This window comes from Ostrinia furnacalis, unplaced genomic scaffold (genome assembly GCF_004193835.3).
Source record: "Ostrinia furnacalis isolate ACB-3 unplaced genomic scaffold, ASM419383v2 OfSCF0167, whole genome shotgun sequence".
In the NCBI taxonomy this organism is placed as follows: domain Eukaryota; kingdom Metazoa; phylum Arthropoda; class Insecta; order Lepidoptera; family Crambidae; genus Ostrinia; species Ostrinia furnacalis.
The window spans coordinates 830-27,097 of NW_021130406.1; the positions used below are offsets into that span (position 1 = coordinate 830).

Consider the following 26,268-nt stretch of genomic DNA (forward strand, 5'->3'; position numbering starts at 1 on the left):
TTTGTTCGCTGCGGTTCTTCCACGGAGGAGACGAGTGTCTGACCATACCCAGCGCCTGTGCTAAGGAGACTAGACAGAAGTAAGTTGAAGATATTTGCGAAAAGGGTTCTTATAAAAGCGCGTGTTAGGTTCATAATGCTGTGCTCACTGCGGTTCTTCAGGAGACGAGTGTCTGACCATACCCAGCGCCTGGGCTAAAGAGACTGGACAGAAGTGAGTTGATGATGTTTGTGAAAAGAGTTCTTATAACAAAGCGTGTTAGGTTCATAAAGCTGTTCTTCCACGGAGGAGACGAGTGTCTGACCATACCCAGCGCCTGGGCTAAAGAAACTGGACAGAAGTGAGTTGCAGATGTTTGCGAAAATGGTTCTTATAAAACTGAGGGTTAGGTTCATAATGCTGTTCGTGGTAGTAGCGCCACAGTGGCGCCACTAGTTTTTAAACAATTTCTAGCGTCACTACCGAAGTAGACCAACGCTTCCTCACGTCTCTATCTAATTTGAAAGCGCCCTTAGACTTTTTTTTTTCTATTGCCAATAAAAACTGACTAAAAAAGGAACTCCTTTTTCACACTAAACAGCAATTTCATACCTAAACACCTATTCTTCTTCTTGTCGTTCTGACAACAAACCTACACAGCGTCAGCCCAAAACTCCGCCACAAGAATGGCGTTGTCAGTAGCCTTCATTAAATCTTCTTGCGTGCAGTTTTTGGGGCACGCAGGGCACAACATCATATTCATGTGCTTCGTCCACTGGAGAACAAAACCACACTTGCACTCCAAGTTTGAGCCATCCAAGAATCCCCACCTGAACAGATTGTCCTTATTACGGCCGACCTGCGTCCAAAGTCTATTTAAAGACTTCCAGTTAGGCCAGGGGAGCTCATGTCCAGGCGGAGGAATCTCCGATATAGGGACAAAAGGGCAGGGAAAATCAGCTCTCTCACGCCATAACCTACATCTCTCTTTTGACCGATCGTCATGAAGGAGAGGGAGGGAGCACACTTTTTATGAAATTTTTAACCTTTGCGGCACAAGATCGTAATTAAAAAATGGGTGCCGTGTGTCACCTAGCTGGCGGATTTCTCTAACCCCTAATATAATAATGATACTTAATGACTATTTCTTCCACAGCATCGTAGTCTACGAAGGCGGTTCCGTCATGTCGCAAGCCCGCTCCCTCTGGCGGTTAGAGTTAGCGCGCACCAAGTGGGCCGGCGGCTTCATCAACTGGTACCACCCGATGCGAATCCGGCACATCACTACTGGCAGATACCTGGGCGTTAACGACCAGAACGAACTGTATTTGGTTAGCAGGTGTGTATGACGAATTGACGATATCTTATAGTCTTTGCCATCAAAAATCTATAGGAGAAATTCTTGAAAGCTCATAGAAAATAATTATGTTTGTCTGGTGGTGTCAACTATCAAGTGTGATATGCCTCGTTGATGACGTTTTTATTTAGTACTATCCTAAGGTTTTAAATATTTTAAATAAACAACTTGAAAAAATCGAACTGCCTAACGCGGGAATCGAACCCACGACCTTTTCGCTTACCTAATAAATTGGCCTTGCTTGACTCTAATCTCTAAAAAATTTTAATAACTATCGCTAAGGTTACACTGAAAAGATGTTTTGTATTTTTGGCTAAGTTGCACCACCTTTAACCGTAACTACAACCATAACCAGTGTTTTTTATGGATTTTGACAGACTTTTGACGTTTGTTATAGTTAAAGTAAGATGATGCAACCCAGCCTTAGCCCTACTTAATTATTTATTTATTTTAAAAAGTTTTACCTATGTTCCACGAATAAACGAATTTTGATTTAATTTTGATAAAAAAAGAAGACAGGTAATTTGTCATTGCACAAATTACTATAATCCTATTAGCCCCTCGTACTAAGCTAAATATGCTTGAGTCATGAGTGGGCTCGAACCCGCATTTCTCGGATCACGATTCGCCCAGTCCGACCCCTTCACCGTTCGGCTATCGTGGCTTATTATAATAACATTATTTACATCTCAGGGAAGAGGCAACCACAGCCTCTTGTGCCTTCTGTCTCCGGCAAGAAAAAGATGACCAGAAGGTGGTGTTAGAAGACAAAGACTTGGAGGTGATTGGAGCGCCCATCATCAAGTATGGTGACTCCACCGTCATCGTGCAGCACTCGGAGACTGGACTGTGGCTGTCTTATAAGGTAAGATCAACTTTATTATCATCATCAGGTCATTTAGTCTCCTTTGTAGGAGCAACACCCACTGTCACATCATCATCATCATCTCAGCCATAGGACGTTCACTGCTGAACATAGGCCTCCCATAGTCCAGCACCTTTCTGCTTAATACTAGAGGCAAATAAAGGTTTTGGCCTACACTTCTCACGTTGGCCAGAGGGGTTAAGGAGGCATGTCCCTATATATTACCTCTTATTCACCAATGAAAGCTAAGTTTATCGGAAAGTTAGCTCATTTCATATTTTGAAAGGGTCTCAAGCATTGTCGTTCGCATTTGGAAAATATTGTATAACCACTGGTCTAAACTATACAGGATGTTAGGTAAATGGTACTCGTATATGCATATTATGTTAACATAAGCTAGACACTAGCTTGATATTAGTTATTGCAATTCACGAAGGCGAGTTAGCTTTACATGTGTGGTGGCTCGCTACTGTTCATTTTTCAAAAGTTTTGATAGTCATTATTACACTATCGTTATGTGCATGTACACGTACACACACAAGTAAAGCTCACTCGCCTTCGTGAGTTGCAAGAACTATACCATTTATAACTTTTATGATGTTTTATGACTTTTATTTATACTTGTCCTCAGTCCTACGAGACGAAGAAGAAAGGCGTTGGCAAAGTGGAAGAGAAACAAGCGATCCTACACGAGGAGGGCAAGATGGACGACGGGCTGGACTTCTCCAGGTCTCAGGAGGAAGAGTCCAGGACAGCCAGAGTCATTAGGAAGTGTTCCTCGTTGTTCACTAAGTTTATCAAGTAAGGAATATTTTAATTTTATAACTTATATTGGGGCCCTCGCCCACGGCGACTTTATGTTGCGCGTTTCGTAAACGAGCGACAGCATCGCTACTAACGCGCGCTAGTCGCATTTGCAACGCACTACTGGAGTGATGCCAACATTGCCAACGCGCTACTAACGCTACAACAGCGCGACTGCATCGCTAAAAAAAGTCACAGTGGGTGAGGGCCCTTACTATTAGGTCTAGAGTTTAACTGAGTCATCGAGACTTCAGATGTCCAGTCACGGAATGAAAAGGTTCGTCAGTTTTCAAATTGATTCCTTCAACGAATCGCGAGCACATATTATTTATATTCATTTAAATTAATAATTACCTTTTGAAACTATGTTATAGAATAATCTCGAGTTAGAGAAAATAATCTTTAACTGTTCGCCAGTAAAGTTCAAAATTAGATCAAAGTTGATTGACGATTTAACTTGTCAAGAAGATTATTATGATTGATAAACTAAAACCTTCTTGTTGGTTCAACCTGCCATTACCTATCTATTAAATAAAAAAAAACTACATTTTGTAACATTGCACTGATGGGATAGAAAAATAAACAAGCAAAACCTTATTCGTTAGCAAACGTCATATTTATTTAAATGTTAGCAGCACTGTTTCTTGCACGGTTATGTTGGCAGGTTTGACTCTTACAGTACCTAGTGCAAGCGAAAACCGACACTAAGGTGACGAACCTTTTCATTCCGCGACTGTACTTTAGATTTGTATGCTCTCTTAAGTCATAAATTTTATATCAATGTCACCCTTTCCGTTTCGCTCCCATACCTCAGAAACTGACTCAGTTAAGCGCTACGATTTTTTCATTCTATATCTTATGGGGTTTTAAAAACCGCCCTGCAATAACCTTGAAAAAAGAAACAATTTTACAAGTTTGTAAGTTATTAAATAACTCAGAATCACTGTCCAAAAATACCAACCAAATTGAGAACTGCCTCCTTTTTGACGTCGGAAATGAGATCATTGGTGCATGTTAACAGCTCATAAAAAAGTGTGTCAATTGACTGTGAGGTAATGATAAATCTGATCCTATCTATTAATTATATCAAGCAAAATTCTAATAAAAAATCTAAATTATCTTTCCGTTACTTCCCAACAGTGGCCTAGAAACACTGCAAGAGAACCGTCGGCATTCGATGTTCTTCGCGTCAGTCAACCTGGGCGAGATGGTCATGTGTCTCGAGGATCTGATCAACTACTTCGCACAGCCTGATGAGGATATGGGTATGTTCTACACATCTCACATGTTCCAACTGGCCCACTTTTAACTTGGCCCAAACAAATCAAATCATTTATTCAGTACTTAGGTCCTTTACAGGGCGCTTGTACACGTCCCGAATATAGCTTGCACTAGCATCAATTCGAGACAACATAATAATAATATGGGCTGGTGCTGGGAAATTTAGTCACCTTAGTCAGCCTTAAATATTTTTTCTTTCGGCAACTGGTCCCATGCCATCGTTAAAGTTCATAAAAGATGCATTGTTTAAAACGAATTGAAGTACAGTCGGAAAAAAATTGTTAGTTAAAAACGTTTTGAAGAAAATTTATTTATTTATTTAAATTGTTTATTATGCATTCATGAAATTTTTTTATTAAAATTGTACACCAATAATCAAATCTGACTCTTAGAGATTCTAGAATCTAGAGGCATATCAACAGTCACAAGAATAATAATTTACTCGATTACATTTGATCAAAATTTTAATGAAAATACTGCTACTTTAGGTTCCTAAATGCAAAATGTTGCAATGAAATCATTAACTCCCAAGAATTTTCCAAATCCTCTTTTTCTTCCAGAACACGAAGAGAAACAGAACAAGTTCCGCGCTCTCCGGAATCGTCAAGACCTGTTCCAAGAGGAAGGCATCCTCAACCTGATCTTGGAAGCGATCGACAAGATCAACGTCATCACCTCCCAAGGGTTCCTAGCCGGCTTCTTGGCAGGCGACGAGTCAGGGCAGAGCTGGGACATGATATCGGGATACTTGTATCAGCTGCTAGGTTAGTAATGACTATGTAATTAATAATACCATACCATTGATAGTCCACCGACGAGGTGGACCGACGACATCATAAAGGTAGCAGGTAGGCGCTGGGCGCAGGCCGCTACCAACCGGGTAACATATACTCAACATCAAATAAACCGCACCTTCCGCGACGCGAACTTTAACGATTTTCTTCTGACACAATCATAGTGCCCCAACAATATTGGTGTTATTTGAAAGCCCAATAAATATCCTTAAAGAAAAACACATTTAATTTCTTAATAAATGATTAACATATACCATAAATGTGACTTGAAAGAATACCTCACTTTGGGCCCACCTATGGGATCAATTTTTATTGTTATAAAACCAAATAATGATTTCACGTGTCCTCTTTGACAGATGGATAGCGATTAATCCCAACTTAACAGTTTTACAGCCATAAAAGTTGACTCAAGCGTAACTACCTATTTTTTGAAGAAGTGACTCTGGATCCTTCTAAAGACAAATTTCTGGGGTAAAAACCTTTCCTTTAATGAAATGAAGCTTAGAACTAGGCTTTTTAATGGTGCCAATATTGGTGGGAAGTGGGGATGCATACGTTTGAAAATGCTTGTCGCGGGAGGTGCGATATATTTGATGTCGAGTGTAGAAAGCATTGGGGGAGGCCTATGTTCAGATTGTTCAGCAGTGGACAAGTGTAGCGTCATTTTTAGCTATTTTATTTTATTTTCGTATACCTATGTTTAATCTAATATTCATGTCTAAAGGTGGTGAATTATTAACCATTATGTAACGTGCATGTGTAGTAGGCAAATGTATGTGTAAACTCGTATAACAAGCCTTCAAATTCTTATAAAAAAGTCTTAGTAAACTGCCACATCTTTACCTGAAATTCATGGAAAAGAGATGATATATGATTTTTCTTGAAGTAAATCACTTTTTGGGTGCTTTTTAAGCATAAATAGACACTGGCAATAACCACGTTTTCTTTTCTAGCCGCCATAATCAAAGGCAACCACACAAACTGCGCTCAATTCGCCAACTCCAACCGATTGAACTGGCTGTTCTCCCGACTCGGCTCCCAGGCTTCTGGGGAAGGCACAGGAATGCTGGATGTACTGCATTGCGTGCTCATCGACTCGCCTGAGGCTTTGAATATGATGCGGGTGAGTAAAGATCTCTAGAGACTTTTCTTTTTTCTTATTCTTCGTCATTTTTTAACAATCTATTGTTTGAATGAAAGCCTTTTCAACCGACTTCAAAAAAGGAGGAGGTTCTCAATTCGACCCGTATGTTTTTTTTTCTATGTTTGTTACGCGATAACTCCGCCAATTATGAACCGATTTGAACAAATCTTTTTTCTGCGTATAGGTAATACCTCAAGGGTGGTCCCATTTAAATTTTATAATAGAAAAAACAATCCCCAAGGGTGGAAAATTGGGGATGAACTTTTTTATACGCAATATCTCCGCCGATTATAAATCAATTTGAACGATTATTTTTTTGTTGAATAGGTATTATCAAAAGGGTGGTTTCATGCAAATTTGAAGAAAATATTTCACCCCCAAGGGTGGAAAATTGGGGATAAACTTTTTTATACGCAATATTTTCAATTTTAAGTTTTTTTTTTGTGTTCACGCATTTGAAGTCGGTTTTATTTTTTTAAAAGTTAATTATTATCATAACGGGAAAGCTTTATGAAAAGTTCAGTAGATAAGTAATCTTTTCAATGCAAGAGTGAATAGTCACTTACAGGGCAGATATGAACCATCCTAGACTGCATCTCACTTAACATCTGGTGCGATTGCGGTCATATACTTGCCTTGTTTTGCATTAAAAAACCGCTTCTGTAGTCTGGTGGTAAGACCACCTGCTTCAGACCCAGAGGCCCTGGCTTCGATTCCTAGTGGGGCTATTCCTGCTCGGTTTGCTACACAATCTTCATAATCGAGATAAGATAAAGTCAGTTCCACTGTGGTTGAGGATTCTGAATTTTGGTCGGTCAATTTACTTCTCCAACTGCCGGAACACAACAGTGTTCATAAAATTCTTGCTATGATGACAAACTTAGAACACTTTGATATTAAATAGTTTCATTGGCTCTTATTCTAAATTTTTAACACCTTTTTTTCCCTAACAGGACGAACACATCAAAGTGATCATTTCTCTCCTGGAAAAACACGGACGTGACCCAAAAGTATTGGACGTCCTCTGTTCACTCTGCGTTGGTAACGGAGTGGCTGTAAGGTCGTCACAGAATAACATTTGTGACTACCTCCTGCCTGGAAAGAATCTGCTTTTGCAAACACAGCTGGTGGACCATGTGTCGAGGTAATTTAAACCTTATGTTATTGGGAAAGAGTTCAGATCCCTTTGTTTCATATGCGTTGGTAGCGGAGTACCTGTCAAGTCCTCACAGATACTGTGTCTGATTAGAAAATCTGCTACTTAAAACACAGCTGTTGGAAAACGTGTCAAGGTATTTTGAACTTTGTGTAATTGAGATAGAGCACGAGATTCATCTTTATAAGTAACGGAGAAGGTGTGAGTTCATCACAGAACAACATCTGTTACATTTGATGGAGCATTTGAAGCACTTTCTGGATCAGCAACCAGTTTTTTCGATATCTTGTATAGTTTAAAAATAATCGAGTTACATCACTTATCGTTTACATCCTGTATGCATGCCTTACGAAAATATTCTATATCCGTAAATATTAAACACATCGAAAAAGCCCCCTAACCCTAAGTATACATAATCACAAAGGCTATTATGAAAATTAACAGCGAGTTTATTTCCAGCGTCCGCCCAAACATCTTCGTGGGCCGCGTGGAAGGCTCGGCAGTGTACCAGAAGTGGTACTTCGAAGTGACGATGGACCACATTGAGAAAACCACGCACATGATGCCTCATCTAAGGATTGGATGGGCCAACACTGCTGGGTAAGGATTTATAAATGTCATTTGACATTTTCATTTAGCGCCATCTAGGGCCAAAGGCAAAACTTGTAATATGGGTGCCAAACCATCGGTATAAACATTTTTTGGTAAAGATAAAAGATGTGATATTATTACATAAATAAATACATAACTACCTAAATGAAGTAGTATAGTGATTGTGGAACGTGCAGTTTATTCAGCTACTGTTGGAAACCTAAAGAAAATAATGATGTTATTAAAAACTTCCATGCAAAACTTAGCCTCCACTGGTTGGGGTTCCATTTGCGATCAAGCTGGCTACACAGGAATTGCAGTGGCGGGAACGAGAGGTGCTGTAGCCTTCCTCGCTTTCTATGGCATATTTTGGAAGATTATGTCGGATAGAGAGAAGTCTCCAAAGATTGACGAAGCTGAAATTAGATTAAAGAATATTGCTGTTAAGCTGAATAAAATTATCGCACTTGGAGCACAAAACTTGAAATATGTGCCATATCGTACTCGAAATAACCATGTTTCGTTTTTTCCAATTTCCAGATACGTCCCTTACCCCGGCGGTGGTGAGAAATGGGGAGGGAACGGAGTAGGGGATGACCTCTACTCGTTCGGTTTCGACGGTGCTTTTATGTGGTCTGGAGGAAGAAAGACACCTGTGAACAGGACGCATGCTGAGGAGCCTTATATACGGAAAAGTGAGCCTAATTCCTTTACGTTAAGACTCATATTTAACATGAGTTATTGTCTGTTGGCTTGTTAACTTTTCACAGTATAAATCACTGCACTATTTTTATAAGACTTGTCATAATATTGAAGCCTACAAAAAGACACAAAATTTGCGTGTGCCACTTATGGCACACTAGATTGCTAAAATTTTGTTACAATCTGTTGCTAAGAAAATTGTAATAGGGGATAAAACTTTACACTGAAAAGCTATGATTTCTAAAGATTTGGATATTAAAGTTACAGATACGGTTTAGTTAACAAACAAACAATGACTTTATGAAAGACAGTCTTTAAGTATTTCTCTAATATCGTCATTTACTTTCAGGTGACGTGATCGGCTGTGCTCTAGATTTGACAGTGCCGATTATAAACTTTATGTTCAACGGAGTAAGGGTCACTGGATCCTTTACCAACTTCAACTTGGAAGGCATGTTCTTCCCGGTCATCAGTTGTTCGAGTAAATTAAGGTAAGAAGTACGAAGATAAATCTTCAAGAATAGTAAATTCATGCTGTCTGAATTAGAACATAGGCAGAAAATAAATACTAGAACTTTAGGCCCTTATTACAAAAAAGTTAAACGCGCGTTGAATACTGGTTTAGAACATAATTTCCATACAAAATGTGAATATAAACAGGAGTTCAACGCGCGTTTATCTTTTTGTAATAAGGTTATCGTTTATGGGTGGATTAGACCAAACAAGAGTACCTAAATATTAATCTCAGAATAAACCGTCAGTTTTGACATATTTCCCATACTGAAACTTTCAATGTGCCAGTTATACCAGGAGTTACTCTCGGATAAGTTTGGTCTAATCGGTCAACGAAAATTGTAAGGCATACCCGCAACATTTATCTGAACATAGCTGGTAGAGGCTGTATGAGAAAGCTAGAGATCTTGCTTGCTTGTTTACGTCTATCGGTAGACTGGAGACTGCCTTTGGCTAAAGTCGTTGTAAACACTGGTGAGCTACTACATTAATTGCAGCTGCTGCTTGCGTGACATGTGCGGCTTTTAGGGTAAAATGTCCGGCAAAATGAAGCACATAGTCCGGCTTTTGTGACCTGGCAACCCTATCCGCCATCTCTCTCTATTGGCAGATAAGCTTCGCATCCTAGGCCTACGGTATTTATTTATCTTTCTCCACCAGTTGCCGCTTCCTTCTCGGAGGCGAACACGGCCGGCTGCGCTACGCGGCGCCCGAAGGCTACTCCCCTTTAGTGGAGTCTCTCCTGCCTCAGCAGATCCTGGCCTTGGAGCCGTGCTTCTACTTCGGCAACTTGGCCAAGCGGGCCCTAGCTGGGCCACCACTGGTGCAGGATGATACGGCTTTTGTACCCACACCGGTGGATACTTTGCAGGTATGTGAAGGTGAAAGTCCTCACCACTGAGTTTCTTGTGCTAGTTCTTATCAGCACTGGCCCAGTTATTGTCCTGAAGTAAGGTAGAGTTATAATTGGGACGTGTAAAAACGATTTTCAAACTTAATTACTTTTATGACTTTTAAATAAAAATTCTTATTGTTCGGCATCCTTATAAATAAACTATTTTTTCTTTCTTTTTCAGATTACTTTGCCGTCGTATGTCGAACAAATCAGAGACAAACTAGCGGAGAATATCCATGAAATGTGGGCCATGAATAAGGTAAGTCCAATGTCAATATAAAGTCCTCAAATGATTGATTTTAACTGTTAAATGCAATAATTTTCCCCAAGGGACTGAAGTAAAAACATTGAAAAAAAAACTTTCTATTTGAGCCATCAGCAATCAGTAATTTATCATGGAGATATCAATGTGTTATTTGAGAATATGTTGGCCCCGTAAGAAAATTAGTTATGTATATGTCAAGAATAGAATCGACCCTATATGTTTCACCATATACAATAACACCTTTCTCACATTTCAGGTATTATTAAATTAGTACACTAATTTGATTTTTTTTCGTAGATTGAAGCGGGATGGATGTATGGAGATCAGCGCGAAGACTTGCACAAGATCCACCCGTGCTTGGTGCCGTTCGAGCGGCTCCCCGCCGCTGAGAAACGATACGACATCCAGTTGGCGGTGCAAACACTCAAGTAAATAACTATAAACGCCTTTTACTTCATTTATAACTATTTCTGAAAAAAAAAACTATCAAACGCCTAAGTGTAGTGCACCTCAATCCATTGCAATCTTTTGCGCTTCCCTTCTTTAGATGATTAAACCAAACCAAAGAAGTTAATATTCCTTCTGAATAGAGCAACAACCAGGGGAGGCCTTTGTCCAGCAGTGGACGTCATTTGGCTGAAAAGAAAGATAAGAAAAGAAAGAAGAGCAACAACCACGAGTTATCAAACGAAACCGATTTTAGGATGTTACTGGATGTCATTTGTATGTCAGTTTCTAGAATTATTTCACTGTTTTGTACAATAATCAATCACTGAACCAGTCACCACGTTTCTGAAGCACTATCTACGATTTTCAGCGTTAGCCAATAAGTGCTAACGAACTGTCCAAACAGTTCTGTTACGTTGCATAACGCATCTCTTTTTATCACATATTGATGCAGCTAGTGACATCTCGCTTGCTCAGTTCTTTGTTCTATTCCACTAGGTATATTAACTGTATGGATTAATATTCAATTTCTTTCAGGACTATTCTTGCTCTCGGCTACTACATCAGCCTTGACAAGCCCCCAGCGCGTATTCGCAACGTTCGTCTGCCCAACGAGCCTTTCATGCAGGCAAGTAGTTATCGTACATACTTAATCCTTTATTACCACAGTGTGTACAAGGTCTCACGACAATGCAGTTTTTATTCGCATCGCACTCTGATATAACAATGATGTCGTCCAAGTAAATAAGAAAAATGACTTTCTACTGTTTTGAGATTTTGCAATTAATCTAATTAAAATTTATTGCGAATCAAAACATATCCTACTGAGTATAATATTTTACTAAAAATTGTTGCAAAATAGTACTTATTTTACTTATAAAGTACAGTAAAAACGACTCATTTCTATTTGACAAAATCCTTTTCATGAGTCAAAAGTCTACTATCAGTACCTACCTAGTTTTATAGGAAGTGGAATTAAATTGATTTTTGTTTAATTATTATGTTGTCTAACTGCTTTACGGTTTCCTCCCCAGTCGAACGGTTACAAGCCAGCACCCTTAGACTTGAGTGCTGTCACCCTAACACCAAAGATGGATGAGTTAGTTGACCAGCTTGCTGAGAACACTCACAATCTTTGGGCTAGGGAGCGCATCCAACAAGGATGGACTTATGGGCTCAATGAGGTCAGTTACATTACTTAATTTTATTATTATTGCCTATTATATTACGTATTGTATTGTAGGTCGCGCATCGAAAGTTGCGGCGAACACATACTCACACTGATGTAATATTTGAATCCAGAATACGCAAGACGTCAGCGTGACAAGCGATTTTGTATCTGTATACGCTTTTCTTCTTTGCTTGTGTTGATGGCCTCAACTCTTGTTCCGCGAGCTATATTATTTTTACGTACGACATGTAAATAATATTATGTATAGTTTCGCTTTTGCAATGTCAAGTATCCATATATTTATTTGTATTATTTTTATGTTTATTTAATGTAGTTAATGTTATATTCGCTCCTACTGATAATTTTATATAATTGAGTTTCTTTGCCTTCGTGATTACTGACTTGGCTAAACCCGAGAGCTGCGACTCTCACACTTAATATGTCACTAGTATTTATACTAGGTGTGAGGGTCACAGCTATTTGCGTTTGGCTTTCATCACCAGTCAATATTCTTGTTATGTTATTTTTGTTAATATTCTTATTATCTTTGTCATGTTAGATTACAATGGCTGTAACTGCCACATTTGTTTGCATTACATCATCGAACATAACTGTTTTATTTGTAGTAAATACACTTGTATCTTTTTCATTCTTTTCTGTTTTAAATACAACAACTGTGACTCTAACACTTAATATTTATGACTCATACTTGGTGTTAGGGTCACAGTTTGTTGTGTTTGATCATCATCATCAATTTTGGTTATTCATTTGTTTTTTTTACCATCGACTTCATCTACAAGGCAACGTCGCATCGATTGTCTTAACATTTTTCACGTAAAGGGCAATTATGACAGCTGTGACTCTCATACTAAATATTTTACTAATCTATACTTGGTGTGAGGGTCACAGCTAGTTGTGTTTGACCATTAACATCAGTATCAACATTCAACAATGAAGCTGTGTATTTATTAGCTTTTATTATGAATTATTCATGTTATTATTATGTATTGTATAGGATTACTGTTATGATTCTTGTTTATTTGATTTTTTCGTGTCTTTATTTATTTTAGTTTGTCTCACCATAACAGATATGGCAGCTGTGACTCTCACACTTAATATATCACCTTTATTACTAGGTGTGAGGGTCACAGCTAGTTATGTTTGTGTTTATCTTCAATCAACATAAGAAGACATCATATTACTGTGTTTTTATTGTTATAATCATATGTTTATAGTACTTATGCTTACTTATTTGTGTAATTATATCTATATTATGTTTACAAATAATGCATGTAGATAATTTTAGTCAGAAACTTGATATGTAAACTGTTATTTTTTAAGTTTATTATTGACTAAAAAATCTTGTGACGAATTATATTCCCCTTTTCAATATTTTATACTATTCTATTAAGACTTGGCTTGCTATATCTTCTTTATCAGATATTGGATTTCCATTCAGCCATTTTGGAATATAATTGTAGTTTGAATAGACACCTTGTTTTTTAAAAACACCTTTTTAAATCACATTTGCCTTAATGTTGCAAGTCTAAAAATAAAACTATACCAATCAATCTTTTGAATTAGTAGTCCTTAAAGTAGCTAATACTGTATCCTAAGGGCTAGTGTCTGAAATTTAAACAAAAACAATGTTTTAGATAGATTATACGCTAATTTATTTTACCTTGTAGGATCCCGACATGCACCGCTCGCCACATCTGGTGCCGTACCCAAAAGTGGACGACGCGATCAAAAAGGCCAACCGGGACACCGCGTCTGAGACTGTCAGGACTCTGTTAGTCTATGGATATAACTTGGATCCGCCCACAGGAGAGCAACATGAAGGTATGTTTTTTTTACTACTTATAAAAAGAATTTTCTGCGAACCTAACCCTACAAGGACCTGTTTATGACAGTTTAACTTTCCCCCGGGACAAACTTGACCTTCATTGATCGGGTTTTTGTGGCGGTCAAGCTGTAGATCCTGGCTACACAGGAGTTGCAGTGGTGGGAACGAGAGGTGGGAATAATCCCGTTTGTAAGTCTAGGTATGGAAGTGACACGGGAAAGTGTTTTTGTATCGTTAAAAGTCAGCGTAGCTTCAGGGTTCGTAGTTTATATCAAACGTATTCGATATCGACTATTCTAATAAGACGAAAATGACATTAAATGTATGACGGATTGTATAGCGCCCTTAGCGGATATTTGCAAGAACTAAAATCTTCATCAATTTTTTAACGCAATCGATATCGAATGCGTTTGACGTAAACTCACACTACGCCCCTATACACTATTTTGTATGAAAAATGAAACAGCGCCCCCTAGGGCGGCTATAATATAGGGGGCGCTGTTTAATTTTTCATACAAAATTTTTCGATGACACTTTGAATACGCAACGAAACGAACTCGAAAGTTTTTCCTACTAGAGGTACAGATCTCCTTTAGATTTAAGCTTTGTGCCGTCATAATATGTCAAATATCACCACTTCCGTGCCGCTCCTATACCTCTGGCACTGAGTTAAGCGCTAGATATATTATTATGTATAAATTTTACAAATTTCTCCAATGAATTCTGAATTTTATTTCTTTTACATAAAGTTAAAATCCCTTTCATACAATCACTTTTCTCGTGGGTGCAGTAAAAATATTGTTTGTTACAGCATTGCTAGCTGAAGCCTCGAAACAGAAACAAGCTGATTTCAGGACGTATAGAGCGGAGAAGAATTACGCAGTCAGCTCTGGAAAGTGGTACTTCGAGTTTGAGATCCTGACTGCTGGGCCGATGAGGGTAAATATTTATTAGTAAAGTTGATGGGTAAAGTTCCCAATGCTGCTAATAGATGGCGCTGTATACATTTTAGCTGGCAGTGGCGAGTGACTGCTATTATTAGCTACAACTACTATTACAAATATCGCACTATCAGCGTAAATAGCAATAAATAAATCCTAAATTGACCGATCCGAAGTCTGGTAATCATTGGGGGAAGCCTGTGTTCAGCAGTGGACGTCCTGGGGCTGAAATGATGGTGATTAAATCCTAGATGCTGCCTAGAACCCGTCTGGCCATCACTCCCGATGGCTAAATAATCCATTTGCCTCAGATAGATTATAAAGGGTAGTCCTCCTGCAGTAGAGACTCAAATGGCCTGTAATTATGATGATGATGAAATCATTAAACAATACTAAACTCTTTGCTATCTCCTATCACAGGTTGGTTGGGCCCACGCTGATATGGCCCCAGGAATGATGCTGGGGCAAGACGAAAATTCTTGGGCATTCGACGGTTACAACGTAAGTCCACAATTTATCTATCTACCTTTATTTTTAGAGTAAGAATATATTTTGAGAACTTCTTGAGAAGTTAAGATTTACTGGAGTGGAAATGAAACAAGTAGACAACCCCTTTTTTGAAAAACTTGAGCGTTTAGACGTTATTTTAAAATACTATGTTTCAAACTTTGTTTATTTCTTAGCTCAAAATGACATTACATATTGTGATACGGTATTATTTTTAGAGGACCAATTTGTCAGGTTCGATTCCTGAATGAAATATCAAATATATTTTCATAATCAGTAAGAAATTATATTACTGCTAACTTGAAAGTCTCAAAATGCCATTCTCATCACAGTACTTTTCTAGCATTTCTATTGTAGTTTTTTAGGGTATTTTTGATTCTACATTATGAAAATGAAAGTTAGTTTTTATATGCTATTTTATATTATGAAAGTTAAAAAAACACAATACGCAGTGTGTAAAAGTCCACGGTGGCTCGAACGACGCATTCGGACAGCAATTCAAAGTGGGCGACATAGTCGGATGCTTCCTGGATGTTTGGGATATGACCATCAGTGAGTCGGACAATAAGCTGTCTTGATACTTGAATAACGCAGCTTAAGAGAAATTGGTACTTTAAATTGGGAAAATGTTGATTGAAGACAATTGGTTTCTAAAGATCTAAGCTATTGTTGAAAGAAATAAAGGGACCACTAATGAAAGGTCCATTCAATCAATGATAAGAATTTTTGGCGTTTTAAAACATTATGCATATCTTGCAAAAACTTAGGGAGGTGATTTTCGGCATTCAAAATTGATAGTTTTATTTCGATTTACCTGCACAAACTTTTTTAGTTATAACTAAAAGATAGGGAAAATATTTTTGGCACTCAAAATTGTTTCGATTTCTTTGGACAACTTTATTTTGTGAAAAATTGGACTACTTCTCAACCTGATCAAAATTTAAATCCAAGATAAAAGACCATAAAAATAGTAAAAATTTGATGATTTGAGTTTGTAAAAAGTATCAAGGGAGAATTTTGATGTATCAATGTCTATGTTGTTAACATGTGGTAACATTTAATGTGTCCTAAATCCCTAAATGTTGCCTGTATTCATTGTTTTCTCCCTCTCCAAATTCTTAATTAATCCATCTTCTTATGTATTTCAGAATTAGCTATAGAAAAATTATTAAATATCACATTTTGTGTCATAAAAATCACGTACTTGTTGGATGTTTTACCACCATAAGTATGCATAGATTTTCAGTAAAAAGTAGCAACATTATGATTGTAATTTGTACTTAATAGATAAAAGTTAGTCCATGCTAAAGTCAGAATAATCAATATTTATTAAATATCAGAGTTGTTTCTTGTATTTCCATCTTGAAAATTGTATCTTTTTTACTTTCAAAATTTATTGCTAGGGTTGCCAATAATTCAACCCAATATTTTTTCATCGATATTTTGATTTTGAAACATGCATTTTTCCCGAATTTTCAAGGAGGAAAAAGTATACAGCGGTAGCACAGAGTCTTTTGGCAAGCAGTGGGCGGTCGGCGACGTTGTGGGGGTCTTTTTAGACCTGATAGATAAGACGATAAGTAAATATCACGTGACGCCTCCTCCATTCAACACCAAGCTTTGGCTGGCTTTGGTAGATCTGTGGCAAGAATGTTTTAAAAATATTTTTAGAGTATGGGCAATTGGGCATCTTATGTACAGTTGCCAGCAAAAAAACTGCCATGAAATGGTGTCCTGCAATGTATTTTAAACTTAATTTCCTGATTGAGTAGCAGAAATATTGTGCTAGCAATAAGAGGACTGATGACAGTCAAATCTTATTATTTTTATTGCTGGTACAGTTAAGAATTTCATAAATAGATTTTGTTCGAAACTTATTTAGAAAACCTGGATATTAGTTGGTGACTATGTCATGTTATGGCAATTATGCCATACTTATATGCTTATTATAGGGATTACCCTAGAAAAATGTATCTTTAAGAAAATAAGAAAATCAAAGTCCTTTATAAGTATTCTTGCCACACTGCTAAACAGCTTTTAGAGTTATTCCAGAGCCGTAACGCATCAAAATTCATGACTGACATCGCTTCCAAATAATACCAATTACGGCCACCGCATCGCTTCGCTTGGTTTTTCAAATTTGAATTAGCACTGGATACACTTTGATTTGAATTGTTTTGAAACTGACGCTCGCCACGTAGGTATTTTCTTATCATAGCACGGAAACTTTCAGTTTTAATTAAATAGTTTTATTTTTATTTTTGATAGCCCTGATGTATAACTTACATTAAAAAAATAATTTTCCCAATGAATTTTTAAATTTAATAAAGTCTAAAGTCGTACAGGGAAAATATATCAAAAAAAATATTTAAAACATTAAAAAACAAAAAATATTCAACAAAACATTATTTTTTGAGCACTGTCATTGCAACGAGTTTCTTTTATTGTACAGTCATGGGCAAAAATAAATAAGCAGTAACGTGAAAATTTTCCATTAATATTTTTTGTGATTTCAAACTGAAAGTTTCCTATGTCACACGTAAAATGAACCACAATTTTCCGAATTCCAAAACCTATCGAAATAGCATGACTAATTAAGTAATAGGCAGGTAGGTCGTACATACAGACTAAAAAATTAAATAAAATTAATGATTTAAACACTCAAAGCGTATGTTCAGAATTTTGACGCTTTTCTTGCCTTTGAAAGAGCAGCTTTCAATTTTTTTAGTTTTATCTATTAGAAAATAATTCTTGTTCAATTTGAAGTAGTTCTTTAGAGATTTAGATTAGATTCTAGATAGTTAGTTACATTAACATAATCCATAAGACTAAAATGTGTGATTAACTCCATTGGTTTGCCATGACTAGTTGTAAATACACAGTTTTGTCGTAACTAACATGTATAGATCATTTGTGTTGTTTGCACTTCTATAGAACTAATATTTAACTATTAACAAAATAACAGTAACCTGTGAATATATTTTCGGCTATTTTGTGAACTAGAATATTGTAGTTTAGGTTTTTTCATTAAAGTTGGCCAAACTGTTGGATATTTTTTTAAATATTTCTACTTTTGCTTGCCCTACAATTATGTGAAAAGATATATTTTCAAAGTTGTTTTTTACAGTTTATTTAAGCTATTGCATACAAGGTTACTGAAAAACATTACTTAGTTTTTTTATCAAACCAGCTGGGCTAACTATTCCAATCTATTCAACGAAGAGCCACTTAAGTAAGACAAAGTAAAATTTTAAAATATTTGTTCAATACGAAGCAGATGTACTCGTATGCCAAAAGCATCTGCCGTAGGGAATTCCGCAGAAATCGCCCCCTATTTTTTTAAATTATAACTATTCTAGCCAGGAGCTATGTTATGTCCATTGGCCGCAAACTTTCTTTAATTATCTTTACTGGCTTGGAGTTTTGTCCATTGGCCGAATACTTGTAAAATTATGTTTCCATTAGTTTTTCTGCCCAATTACTGTTGCCATATTTCTAATTATTCATGTTATATCAGGTTTCTCGCTCAATGGTGAGTTGTTGATGGACGCTCTCGGTGGAGAGACGACATTTGCTGATGTACAAGGAGATAACTTCGTTCCCGCTTGTACACTTGGAGTGGGACAGAAGGCCCGGTAAGTTATTCTTCTTTGTTTTTTACTTTACGTTCTTTATTATGGCAAAATGACTATATTTGCGCTTGAAAAATGAGTCTTTATGACGTTTTAAACGTAATCAAAACGTTTTATTATTTTAACCATAATTTTTCTTCAATAGTTTATAAAATGTCGAGAATTGTAAACGAGCACAGCTGAAGCAGCATTTTATTTTCTTCATTTTCTTTTCAGGCTGACTTATGGACAAGACGTCAACACTCTAAAATACTTCACCACGTGCGGTCTTCAGGAAGGATACGAACCTTTCTGTGTGTAAGTATTGTAATAAATATTTATTTATAATTTCCTACAAATATTTTGTGATATTGCATTCTCAAAAGTTACCTAAACTATACTTTTTCTCACGACTGTAATTTTTCGACGTAATTTGACAGGAACATGAAGCGTGACGTCACCCACTGGTACACCAAGGACCAGCCCATCTTTGAAAACACGGATGAAATGCTGGACACCAGGATAGATGTTACCAGGATCCCAGCTGGCTCCGGTACGTACTTCGTTCGTTTCAGCCACGCCCACTGCTGGACAAAGGATTTCCACAACGACGGCTCCTGCGCTTCCCGCATCCGGATACTTCTCGCGATCTTTGCCAGATCGTCGGTCCACCTAGTGGGAAGCTTACTCGGGCCCGTGGTCGCCACTCGAGAACTTTTTTGCCCCAACGACCATCAGGTCTACGAGCTATATGGTTTTCCTGCGGATCTCCTCATTTCTGAGTCGATCACGCAGGGAAACTCCGAGCATAGTACCAATAAGTAGCAAACGACCATTATTTTTTATAGCAACAAATGGCACTAAAATATCTGCCCGTGTTTTATGTTTATGAACTAATTTGTTGATATATTTGTTCTAGAAACACCACCTTGCATGAAGATCTCTCACAACACATTTGAGACCATGGAAAAGGCCAACTGGGAGTTCCTACGGTTGTCTTTGCCCGTCATATGCCAGGCACAATTTATAGGGTAAGTTCGTTGTACGATCACTTTGTTGTATTTTATCTATAGTCCAAACCAAATGTTGGGACGTCCACAAGTGGACAGACGACTGCACGTCCACAAGTGGGCAGATGACTGCACGTCCACAAGTGGGCAGATGACTGCACGTCCACAAGTGGACAGATGACTACAGGACGCCGCAAAATGCAGGCCGCTTCCAACCGGCTAATTTAGAAATCACTGGAAGAGGAAATTGTTCAACTGTAGATGTAAATGATGATGATGATAGCCTAAACATTATATAATACAATATTGAAATAGTGTCAGTGTCAGGAACGCGGGTTTGAATCCCGCCTGCTAGACTATTCCGGTGAACCCAAGCATATTTGAGTATTTCTCAAAAAAAATGTACGTAACGAAACGGTAGTAACGAAATAGTAAGGCCATAAGGCTTGTTATACATTGGCGAAATATTGTGAATGCTCTTCATTTATTCAATTCGAAATATTTGTAAGTATGCACCCAATTAATAGGGGGTAATATTAAGGGGTTAGAAATAAAATAAGGGAGTAATCATTCATACTATTTTAATAAAATTATTTTTGTTCCATCATGTTTATCCATTTTGAGTCGTTCTCTGTAAGCTTTTTGCCTTTCGGCATTGGTTTTTGGCGGCATTCCTAAAAAAAAATTGTTCAGAAACCATGGGAAAGTAGAAATAAATCGTAACTAAAGAGTAAATAACGAAATAGTAAATGAGAGCGACTCATTTTGTTTTTTTGCTTAAAATTGCCAATTCATTATGACACCCCATAGAAAATCAATTTGATACAGAAACTTACGTATCGCATTTTATGAAACAAAAATACATGAAAAAGCTAGGGTGGCAAACAGGTTTTTGTATGAAAGGTAAAAAAGGACTATTTTTAAAATATCTAAATATTTGGTAATAAGTAGGATTATAGCTATAATTCATCGTTATCTTAAAGATTAATATTCATCCTTCAAAATTGTGTGTGTGTGTTTTTTGTGTGATGATTTATAAATATAAAACTTTTGAACTGTTTCAAAGCACACTTTTTTTTTTCAAAATGTACATTTTTTTTGAGAAATACTCATTTAACTTAGCACGAGGGGTTAACGGGACTATTACCAGAGTAAAGACAAATGAGTAGGTCATCTGCATAGAAACGCACCGAGCGCGGTTTGTATGTGAGCGCGCGCCAATACGTATGCGGCGCGCACGCACACACTGACAAAATTCAGCGCACCTCACCGCTAATCCACGCTAAATTTTGTATTTACTCTGCTATTACGAACGTACTACGTAGCACACTCATCAACCCGGAAAGGAATCGTTAACGTATCAACTCGAGGCGGTCAGTATTCTTTGTATGAAAGTCCATACTGCAACTCACACTTATCCGCACTGTAACGTAAACGCTTCGCCATGCAATGAGGGCTATCGTTTTAGCGCTCACCAGTTAGCGCCACTGTAGAGTAAGGTCCTGTCACTTACTAGTAGCGAAGACAGTGGCGCCAACTTGTGAGCGCTAAAGTGGTAGGAGGACTATTGTATTTGCACTCATCAAGATGGCGCCACTGTAGAGTAAGGTCCTGTCAATCGCCAGGGGTGCCAACTGTTAAGTATAAAAACGATAGCCCTCATTGACTGCGCGTGAAACGTGATGACAGGTCGCGAAATGCGATACTGTGCTTTAGAGTTGATAAGTCTGTATGACCTAGACTCATTATTATACTATACTATTAGTAGTTAATGTGTTTCGATTAATTTTTAACTGTCTATCTACCTTTGTCTTATCCAGTGAACAAGAGAAAGCCAGAAGATGGGTGGAGATCAAAGAACGTCAACAAATCCTGATGAAGGAAGCAACTGAGGCCCAAATGCCAGCCCACATCGATCAGATTATGAGAAGTGGGTTCACCATGAATGATATCAAAGGTATGTACTGAAAATACCCTTAATATTATTTTAGAATCTCCCAATTTGTTAATTTTTTACCACCTTTTACTAATTTTAGTTTGCACAGTTTTTTTAGATGCCCCTTAAAGTGGATGACTGCATTTTCAAAGGAAAATTATTGGATTTGGATTCTCGGTTCGTGATCATATTAAAAAAAAACTAAAGCAAAAAATAACTGTATACAGAGTGGAAACGAGAAGTGATCGCACTCGATTATTACTAAACTATACAAGATATCGAAAAACTGGTTACTGATCCTGAAAGTGCTTCACGAGCTCTATCAATCGGTATCAATAATTGGTTACAGAATAAACTGTATCTATCCAAAAACTTCTGGAAAATGTAGCGTCATCCCTTCGCCCAAAAAGTCCCGCTTCCATGTTACTTTGCCCGTAACCCCCACGGCTTATCACACCCTGCCTGTCCCAAGGTCTGCACTACGAAGATAACCAGGACGACGTCCAGTCAAAGATGAAGAGGCAGCCTTCGAGACCCCCCCGCAAAGGCTCGGTGACGAGAGGCGTGACGTACCAGCAAGGTTGATTGGCTGCTTGCTTTTCTCGTTCTGTGCTGTCTCATTTTTTTTCACAGGCATTTTAAGTTGTCTACAGTCTTTTAAACTTTCATCTTGCATTTTTTATTAGTAAAAAATGGATATATGCATGGCTATATTCTCAATTGTTTTGTTGCCAAATCTCGTTATTGAGAATATTGTCTACAGTTGTTTATAAAGCTTAAGGTATATGCACATTAGTGCGGGGCGTACGATTTTATGTAAAGATAATTCTATAATATTTTGCCAATTTCTCTATGTGTAATAGAGTAAAACTTGATAAATTGATAGGTTATCAATTATTATGTCAGTCATGAACCGGCATTTACTTCATAATAATTATGTATAAATATATGTAGCATGCCCCGTAGTAATGTGATTATACCTCAGCCTTATGTCCAATTAAAACGTCATCAACGTAATATTTTGACACTTTACAGAACACCACCTAACAATAATGATCTCATTAAAATTATTGACAAATTATTTCAACAAATACAATTTTATTAATTACTTTTTTCAATGACTAGTTGTTTACTTGATAGTAATTATATTCATTATCTTTGACCTATACTATTGCTTAAGGTAGCACAGTTATTAGATAGGTACTTAGTACTTTTTGTCTTCTTTTAACTTTTCGTTGAGTATCAGTTTTACTTCTTTATACTTTTGTAAAAGTCTGTGAATTTATTAAACATCCTTGTGTATTAAAAAAACATTTTCAGTAAATATTTTTCATATTTTCGTCCATATAACTCTTCTAGCATCTTTTATACTTCTAACTCACACAATCTGTATCAAAATTATAATCTCAAACCTAACTCTTCACTGCACTTAACTGTTTTATCTTCAACTTTATTTCTTATGTAATAAAGTGCACTTTCCTTGTGTAGGTCAAGTGAACGGCATGCATAGGTCGACGAGCGAAGCCGAGATGTCTAAATACGAGTTGGGCGTCCAAAACCTGGCCGATGAAAAGAAGGATAAGAGAGGAAGATCGCCTTTCAAGTAAATATACATACATTAACTAGCTTTCCGCCCGCGGCTTCGCCCGCGTGGAATTTTGTCTGTCACAGAAAAACAATATCGCGCGCGTATTTACTCACCGTTTAGACCTGGACTACGATAAACATTTTAAAACCAAAATCAGCTCAATCGGCCCAGTCGTTCTCGAGTTATAATCAGACTAACGAACATCAATTCATTTTTATTTATATAGATAGATAGATGATATCTAGCGGCCGCCCGCGACTTCGTACGCGTGGATCCCGTTTTACCCCCTTCATCTATCTTCAGCGGTTAACTCCAGTTCCCGTAGGAATTTTGCAATATCCTGTTGTAACTAAGCTTTAAGTTTACTAAGGTACCTGCATGCCAAATTTCAAGGGTCTATCTTACGCAGTTTAGATTTTTTCATACATATGTTTTTTCCCGCTAACTCCCGTTCCCGTGGGAATTTTACGATATCCTGTTGTACCTAAGCTTTAAATTTACTAAGGTACTTGCACACCAAATTTCAAGCATCTAACTTAAGCGGTTTAGATTTTTCATACAAAAGGATTTTTCCGCTAATTCCCGTTCCCGTGATAATTTCGGGATTTCCTTTCTTAGTGCACCTCTACGGTACCTAAACTACGTCCCTTCTAAATTTCAAGTGCCTACGTTTAGCCGTTTAGGCTGTGCGTTGATCTGTCAGTCAGTCAGTCAGTTTCTCCTTTTATATATTTAGATGATTTATTTACCTAAATATTTTAGTTCCCTATTATTTTTAGCCGTTTTTACCAATTAACCGGTTACGAAAAGCGACACAATGAAATGTGAATTTACTAGTTGACGCCGTATCATGTCTGTCTTATTCTTGTTAGTAAAGAAATTCAGTGCTGGACTAATAGAAACTTAAATAATAAAAACTGACTCTATTGGAGTGTTAGCTGCTTCAGTCTACTTAATTTATATTAATTTTTGTTCAAAAAAATGTCAATTTACATTGGTGCTGACTTAGAGTTACTTTTGATGTCGATATTATGTTAGATTTGACTCACATCTACTTTGGTACCTTGCTACGTACTAACGACTAACGAATGCTTTTTTACTTTGTGTAGAGGCACTTTTCTTTTAATATTTATCTTCATTTGCATTATCCTTGAAGGTTCTTCAAAAGCAAACGCGGCGAGAGCGGTGACAGGGCGAAGTCTCGCAAGTCGAAGACTCCAGATCCCTTCAGTGACACGGAAGTCTCCCCAGAGAGAGGACCAAGGAGACCTAACCCTCAAATACGCGTTTCACAGGTAAATATCATGTCAAAGCTCGTGTGGTTTGGGTTTGTTTGATCTGAATGATTTTGTACCCTACAAAGTTTGGTTGACGTGACAGAGAACCCAAACTAAAATCTAACGCAGAAGATACTCATATATTCATAATGTATCCAAAATTATGTCCAAAACTTAGTGAATTATTCCTTCTAAGAATGTTTTGAATTAATGTGTTAATAATGAGTTATTTTAAATGTATTTACATCTGTGATTAAACATTGCATTTGCATCAAATGAAGCTACATCAGTACGTTTCCAATAAAGATAGTAGACTAATAATTAAAAATGGTTTAAGTACCTTTTTTGTGATTAGTTTACATTAGGAAACGAGGCCCTTTAGGGAAACTTATCACCATCAATATCATCATCAGCCAGAGATCACCATTAGACGAAAAAGCAGTAAATATCCTTTACTTCAATATTTTGAAGGTCTCACGAACTTACCTTAGCATATTAAGGGTAAATTCACATTCCTACATGGTGCGTAAAATTTTTCAGTATCTGGAATTTTGACGAACGCCCCACGCACGACCCACTAACGCCCCGTTGCAATGTGAACTATCCTTAACACTATTGGTGAACTCTGGCCTAGGAGGTTTTCTGGCATTTTGTTTTTTTGTCAAATAATTTTGTGTTGACTGTACCCTTTTTTCCTAAGGCGAATCAAAGATATGACAACATGCTCCCAAGGGCTAGTAAACCCACCTTGTATGACAGCCAAGGAGGTTTGAACGTAAGTCCTAGCGACTTTATGGCTAACACGATTGTCTATGGTTTCTTACTAACTTTTCTTGTTAATAAAACTTTTTCTTTCTAGAATAGATTAAAAATGTTTTCATTTATTTAGTCGGGCTTATTTTTTAAATTCAGATTATATTGTCTGGCCTTCTTCCGCCACTTTTTCTTAGTACAGTCAGCGTCAAATAGTTCGTGACGTCAAAGTAGCCAAAAAGTTCGCAATATGCCTTTATTTCAATTGTAATTAAAGCCTGGTCCGTGAGCACTTAGAATTTTGTCCAATGACCCCAAGCTACCCATCCTTATCGCTCGCGCGTAATTATATTGCTGTCGCGACTGTCCGACGGGCGCCCGCAGTGAGTGTGCGAGCGCGACAGCAACATAATTACGCGCGAGCGATAAGAATGGGTAGCTTGGGGTCATTGGACAAAATTCTACGTGCTCACGGACCAGGCTTTAGCTATTGTCAAGTTTGTGGCTTTGGGTGTCACGAACTACATATTTGACGCTGTTCTTCTAACCGATAATATAGTCCAAAGTAAGAGAAGTTATAAATATGACTTGCCTCTTTAAGCGCAAAAATATTGCCTTCAATGGAAGATATTATTTCTTGATTTCTGTTAAAATTTACCTAAAACACAGTCACTTAAGATCAGAACGTATCTTAACTTCCCAAAAATAAGTAAAACCTATCAATAGGCTAGTTTCCTAAAAAAAATTTTTTAGTCCGTCATGTTTAATATCAAAAAATATTGGACACATATATTTTTATTTGTCAATCTAACAAATAATTACATAGTTATGGTGC

At 37.3% G+C, this 26,268-nt stretch overlaps 1 protein-coding gene across 1 annotated transcript; it reads left to right on the forward strand.

Annotated features, from left to right (window-relative positions):
* Positions 1 to 224: 224 nt before the first annotated feature.
* Positions 225 to 25,455, forward strand: LOC114353363 (ryanodine receptor-like; the record flags this gene model as incomplete). The annotated part of the gene is made up of 29 exons (XM_028305337.1): positions 225 to 340; positions 1,136 to 1,318; positions 2,030 to 2,201; positions 2,833 to 3,002; positions 4,146 to 4,270; positions 4,847 to 5,050; positions 6,034 to 6,203; positions 7,178 to 7,368; positions 7,840 to 7,980; positions 8,512 to 8,666; positions 9,023 to 9,164; positions 9,847 to 10,057; positions 10,263 to 10,340; positions 10,644 to 10,774; positions 11,331 to 11,421; positions 11,828 to 11,977; positions 13,653 to 13,806; positions 14,622 to 14,749; positions 15,172 to 15,252; positions 16,739 to 16,838; positions 18,776 to 18,893; positions 19,107 to 19,187; positions 19,310 to 19,422; positions 19,789 to 19,900; positions 21,700 to 21,836; positions 22,288 to 22,395; positions 23,304 to 23,418; positions 24,560 to 24,698; positions 25,381 to 25,455. Coding segments are annotated over exons 1-29 (3,891 nt in total), but the record flags the coding sequence as incomplete, so codon positions are not given.
* Between the last annotated feature and the right edge of the window lie 813 nt (positions 25,456 to 26,268).